At 45.9% G+C, this 6000-nt stretch overlaps 1 protein-coding gene across 4 annotated transcripts in view; it reads right to left on the bottom strand.

The window, feature by feature from the left end:
- Positions 1–4847, bottom strand: part of UBE2E3 (ubiquitin conjugating enzyme E2 E3) — a 99463-nt gene extending 94616 nt beyond the window's left edge. The window contains exons 1-3 of one of the 4 annotated variants that reach the window (XM_027865661.1): positions 4770–4847; positions 2437–2655; positions 469–519 (exon numbers count right to left, since the gene is read on the bottom strand). In XM_027865661.1, coding sequence (XP_027721462.1) covers positions 469–519; positions 2437–2630 — 245 coding nt within the window. In that variant the 5' untranslated portion in view covers positions 2631–2655; positions 4770–4847. Of the gene's footprint in view, positions 1–468; positions 520–2436; positions 2656–3311; positions 3378–3896; positions 4125–4418; positions 4504–4769 lie in introns of those variants that run through there. The other 3 variants (XM_027865659.1, XM_027865658.1, XM_027865660.1) reach the window with 3 other exon arrangements.
- Between the last annotated feature and the right edge of the window lie 1153 nt (positions 4848–6000).

A 6000-nucleotide genomic window follows, 5' to 3' on the forward strand; every position in this document is an offset into this window, starting at 1 on the left:
TTCCCTGAATAAATCAATAGGAACAGCTACACTCTGTACTTTACATTTTTCTAACTTTATAGTCACATTTTCTGCACTTAGGTCAGTTAGGTTAGGATTTCACAAAAGCAGTAAACTTTAAAGCTTAGAAATTTTTTGGAAGTTTTCACAATATACTTTTGAATTTGACACACTCAACAGCACAAATACCACAATAAAAAAAATAGCACCATTCACAGCAATCTCCCTTAAGAGGAGCAAAATCAACGTATTTACAAATCAAAACTCCATGATGTTCCATCAAATATTTTTTTCCTCTCATAGTTACTGAATTTGCCTTAGACAATCTTTACTTTATAATAATCCACGTACGAAAGCCAAAAAAGAAATGGCTTGCCTGTTTTGCTCAACAAACATCCACGCACATTTATTAATTTCTCCACATTGCTCTTAATTTAAAAAACAAACAGAAAAATCCCTGTTACATACCTGCAGTTCGGAGGTGGATCAAGGGTTATTTCAGCTAGCTCTTTCTGAATTCTGTTGGTGAAATGAGAACAGACACAAAGCATTGGAGATAGTCTATAGAATAATCAGGGAATTACACTGCCCTCTACCAACATGCAGTTAAATGCAAGACTGGCTTTGCCTTCAGTAATGCTAACATGGCTGCTTCCTCTTTGTTCTCAGAGGCATAACCCAAATCCCATAACAGAAACTTTGCAGCTTTTTTCTTACTTACTACTATAAATAAATGAGATGTGGGCACCTGATTTGGGTAGTAACCTTCCACTAGCATTAAGTAAAGTGAATAACATCCATTTTAGAATACTTTTTACTTAAGAGATTCTCTTTTCAAGCTTATATGCAAATGAGACAAGAAGGGAGGAGGGAAGGCACTAGAATATCTGACAATGACTTTAAACGAGTTTTACTGAGGCAGAATTAACAAGCTACAGCAGGGAGCACACAAATAGTTTTGACAATATTTTATCTGTTTCTTTGAACCTAAAAACGTTTACAAATCAATTGGTGGAAATTTACAAACATTATCACATGAACACTTTGAAGGATTTTTACTTTTAGCATTTAACTGAATCTCTTTCCCACATCCTAAGTACAGTACTCAAATTGAAAAGTGTATTTTCAGATTACAAACTAAGCATGTGTTGTAGCTTCCGTCAACTTCAGAAACTTGACTTTTCCTTTCCATTTTTCTCTTTTAAAAAATGTTAGATGCTTTGATGACTTTAGGTTTGTTTAATAAGTTCTCTGACAACAGGCTACAACAAAATGAATCATTTATGTCAACAAATTTTAACCATTTGAAGTACTGCACACTGAAAATGATCTCCAGATTAAGGTGACTAAGAGAAAAGGTAAATAGGTGTGAAACTACATAAACAATATCCCTGAAACTTTGCAAAACCGATGAAGTTAAATAATTTTTTTCCATTTTCTATGTACTTTTACAAACATTTAAAAATTACTGCCTTCAAATAACTTTAATGTTGCTTAATGATACAACTGTGTAAGTCTTCAGAGACTAGGAATAATCATATGGGTTAATGACTCTCTTCTGCAACTTCACCACCAACATTGATGGATTTCCATTGGTAGAATCTGTTTTTCATGCCCATCAAAGCATAATATAAATCAGCAGAAAACAAATGCTTTTTTCCACCCAACATATGAAAATATGGATTTTTTTTTCCCTACTGCTGATCCACGTGAATGTGAACAGTCAAATTCACCCACAACTTTCCTACTGAACAGGCAATGGGGCAATGTAAGCTCTGAAGTGACTTCTTAACTGGAAAACTCACGTTCCACAGTTTCATTTGCTCTTGTACAACAAAATGCAAGATGATTCTAGCTAAATGCAAAAAAGAAGTATAAAGCATTTTAAAGCCTCTCTTTTCCAAGGCTGAAGATGATGACTAGTTAGCTATAATGATGCTCAATATTTTTTAGGACTTGACAGTTTTTTTTTTTTAGAGAAAACTAATACATTTTACATGTCAATAGGATCACACAGAATTCCAAAAGATTTCTAAAACTTATGAGTTACTGCTGACCTGAGTTTCTATTATACAGAAGTTGATAAGACAGAGTAAAGCAGCAACCTTAAAGCATCACCTAATTTGAGAATACATAGTTTTCCTTCATGAACTATATTTACTAAAATAACAAGGGTCAGGGTATATGACATATCTCTACAGAAACACTCTTTTACTCAAGCCAACACATTAGTGAAGTTTCCTTTAAGGTGTCATTTTTAAAAGGTTATCTCATATACAACCTTGGGAATGGCAACTTTTCATTTAACCAAAAAAAAGTTTGTAACTTAGTATTTTGGTTTCTGTATTTAGAGATAATATAACTGAAGTCCTAATCCCCTTAAAATAAAGTTTATAGACTTCACTTCAAAAAAAAATCACCTCTCATAGGTATTACCTTTTAGCACTAGTGGATAACTTAGCAGTGGTTTTGCTAGATAGTTTGGTGTTTTTCTTCTGCTGGGTGGCAGACGGTTTTCTTTCTTCTTGTTCCTCAGGTTCTGGTGCTGCTGGGTCCCTCTGATCTGCATCTGAACTACCACTGCTGGTACTTGGACTTTCATCATCTGACCTTTGCCTATCACTGGACATCTTGGTCGAGTTATTTCTCTGAAAACTTTTAAAAGAGAAAAGAAAAAAGGGGTTAAACCTTAAAAACAAATTCCACATCATTCCTTTCTGCAAAATGTTTCCTAAAATCTGTCTTTTAAATGAAAAGCCTTGAAAAGTGTCTATACACTTATCTCATTGTTACTGCAAGGTTACAGAGGGAGGTGATGTATATACCAGAATGCCAATATTTAAAGATTTACACAACTCAACTTGGAAAACCCACTCACAATTTTTTTTCGTCCCTTGGACAATCTATCAATTGTCTACTTTCTCAGAAGGCACGAAACAGATTTGCCAGGGAACTTAGGCAATGAACATTAATAACATATGACACATTGTAAATAACAGACCTCGCTGAAAAATGTTAAAAAGTCACTAATAACGTCTAAATATTTACACATTTACGTTGGTCAGAGCTACCAAATTCCCTCTCTGAAGGAAAAACATGTCCTGTTAATCACCCATATGCTTCCTAAACGTGGCAACAACCCCTTTCTCTTTGCATTTAAGCCTTTAAGCACTATACCTCCCCCCTCCTCCCCAAGGAAAAAAGGGGGGGGGGACTAATAAGCAGCCTCCTTCGTTTACACGGCCAGCAGCAAAGATTCATTTGGCCACCATAGGGCTGCTCCACAGTGAAAAGCAAAATTCAAACTGCACCTTCTGCAAACCTCCCAATGCCACCGTTTCTTGCTCAGTTTTTATATTACAGACCGACATTTTGGCCAAAAAAAAAAAAAAGGAACAAAGCCCCCTCCCCCCAAAAAAAGAACTCTGGACAGGATTTGTAAAAGAGAAAAAAATAAAAGAAAAAAGCTTTGGATAGAAAATTGCAGCAGCAGCGGCGGCGGCGGCGGTGGAAATGCAGCTTTGCAGCCCCCTTTGTGGGGAGGGACAGGGAGAGGGTTTGTTATGGTAGGAGGCAGCGCTCCAATATCAGCATGGTGTGTGCACCAAGTGATGCGTGAAGTCAGTCCTGGCTCCTCGGGCTCCCGGAGACCGACAGGGCGAGCGCTGAAAACAAGAACAAAGCTCCCTCTGCCCCCCCTCCCCCCCTCCTACCCCCACCAACCAACCCCAGCTCGCCCCGGCGGCGGCTGCTGCTGCCGCTGCTGCTGCTGCTCCTGCCGCCGCCGCCGCCGCCGCCGCCGCCGCCGCCGCTGCTGCTGCTGCTTCTGCCGCCGCCGCTGCTGCAAACCGCCCCCCCATCTCTCACCGCCCCCCCCAAAACCCTTCCAGCTTTACCTTCACCGCCGTCCTGTCCCGCTTACACGCAGCTAAGATGTGGGGGAGGGAGAGAGAAAAAAAAAAAAACCCTTCCTTAAGGAAATGGAAGCAGCCGGGAGGGGGGAAGGGGGGGGGAGGAAAAAAAAGAAGCAGAGGAGGCTCTGGCCGGGGAGTGTGGAACATTGAAAGTCGGAGGGGGTTGTGTAGTGCGGCGCTCTGGCCGGAGGGTGGCGCCGCCCAGCGCCTTTGCAAAAAAAAAAAAAAAGAGAGGGGGAGAAAAGAAAATGGGGGTGGGGTGGGGGGCGGAGGGGGGAAGAGGGGGAGGAGGAGGCGCCGCTGCTGTGCGAGGGCGCGAGCTCCCCGGGAGCCCAGATGGAACAGGGGAGATCCGAGAGTTCTACGGCCTCCCCTGTCCCCGCTCGCCTCCCGATCGGTGCAGTCAGCAAGTTCCCGGCGAGCTGGGAGGGAAGGGGAGGGGTGCGGGAGGGAAGGGGAGGAGGAGGGGAGGGGGAGGAGGAGGCGGCGCGCGTGCTCGCTTGCCTGGCTGTGGGGCGCGCGCCGGCGGCCCGGGCTGGCTCACTCCCGTCGTTCGCCCTCTCTCTCTCTTGCTCGCTCTCTCCCTCCCCCCCCAACGCTTCCCTTCACCCGGGGGGCGCACGCGTCCACCCGCCTGGGCCGGCCAAGGACAAAGAGTGCGCCGCCCGCCGGGGACAGGGGCGGACTGGCCCGAAGGAATGCGCCGGGCCGGCCAGCCAGCCAGCCCCGGGGAGGGCGGGGGCACCAGCCCGAGGGGCCAGAGGGCCGATTTTGCAGCAGGGTGGTTTCCGGCCTGCACCACTCAACTCTCCCTACCCCACCGCCCTTCCCGGAGCTACCCACTGGGCTACCCACCCCTTGGGTCTGCGCGGGGGAGGAGGAGGAGAGAGCTCGCCGTCTGGTGCACTTCGGCAGTGCCAGCAGGGAGGGTCACCCCCAAAGGCTCTCCTCCCCCCTCCTGGCACCCTTCCCCCAGTGCAGGAGGCGGCGGCGGTGGCTCTGGATACTAAAGGGCTGGGTATTGGGGGAGGGTGGATCCTCAGGGCCCAGGATCTCGGGCCTGCCACCCCAGACCTTTCGTTGCTGTCGGAAGCCACCCCGCCGCCTCCCTCCTGCCCGGGAAGATTGATTGATATTTACTGAAGAGTCCAGGGAGTGTGAAGAGCCATCTTCTCTTCCCTGCAATCCGAGTGGGAGGGGATGAAGGGGAGTGGGGGATTGGGAAGGAGGGTCCTGGGAACTGGAGTCAAGAAAGGATTTAAGGGGGCTTGGTGACCTCAGCGCCTTTTTTGCCCTTCCCCTTAACATCGCTCCCCCACGGGATGAGGTTCCGGGTGCCTTGGAAACTTAAAAGGGGGAATAAAAAAATTTAAATGTCCCGCTCACGTTGGAAAGGGGCGCGACCACAGCACATTTTCTGCAGCGCGATCCTGACATGCATGCAAGACCCCAGCCCTGGACAGATGCACCTTGCCAGCAGCATTAGTTTAGCTTGATTGCTCAAACTCAAGATAAACTCTTTTCTCTTCCTTCTCTCCCCCCCAACTAGTTTTGATTAACCGTTCATTTCTGGTCTCCTGGCAGTCGGCCCCAGGCCCAATCACAAGGTGGCCAGAAATACAAAAACTTCCTGTTTACAGCCCAGACCTGCCCCTGCTACTGAGCAGCCCCGGTTCCAGTGATGGAGCCCGAGAGAAATTTGTGGATTCCACTCATACAGATGTTGGCAAAAGCAAAAAAGAGAGAGATCAGAGTGCTGGCAGTATGGGAAGTTCAACAGAAAGAACGTCAAAAAGGGAAATGAGCCCCCACACTGGGCTGATTTTTTTTTCTCCCCAAATAGAAAGGTTTTTGTGAGAGGTTGCCCCCAAGTAGATCTGATCAGTAAATAACACTCGTATTTACTCAAGGACACAAGTTGGGGAAAAAAGGTATTTCTGGGAAAATAGACTTTGACCCTAGCTAGGAGTTTGGACTTTGTTCTGTCAGCAGTGGGGAGCCATGGAAGGTTTTTGTGATGGGGAGTGGGGGTGTTAAAGTGTGCTTTATTTAGCGGGATGAATGGAAGAGGGAGAAGCAGAAACAC

The sequence above is a fragment of the Vombatus ursinus genome, unplaced genomic scaffold (assembly GCF_900497805.2).
Source record: "Vombatus ursinus unplaced genomic scaffold, bare-nosed wombat genome assembly UNPS02014779.1, whole genome shotgun sequence".
Classification (NCBI taxonomy): domain Eukaryota; kingdom Metazoa; phylum Chordata; class Mammalia; order Diprotodontia; family Vombatidae; genus Vombatus; species Vombatus ursinus.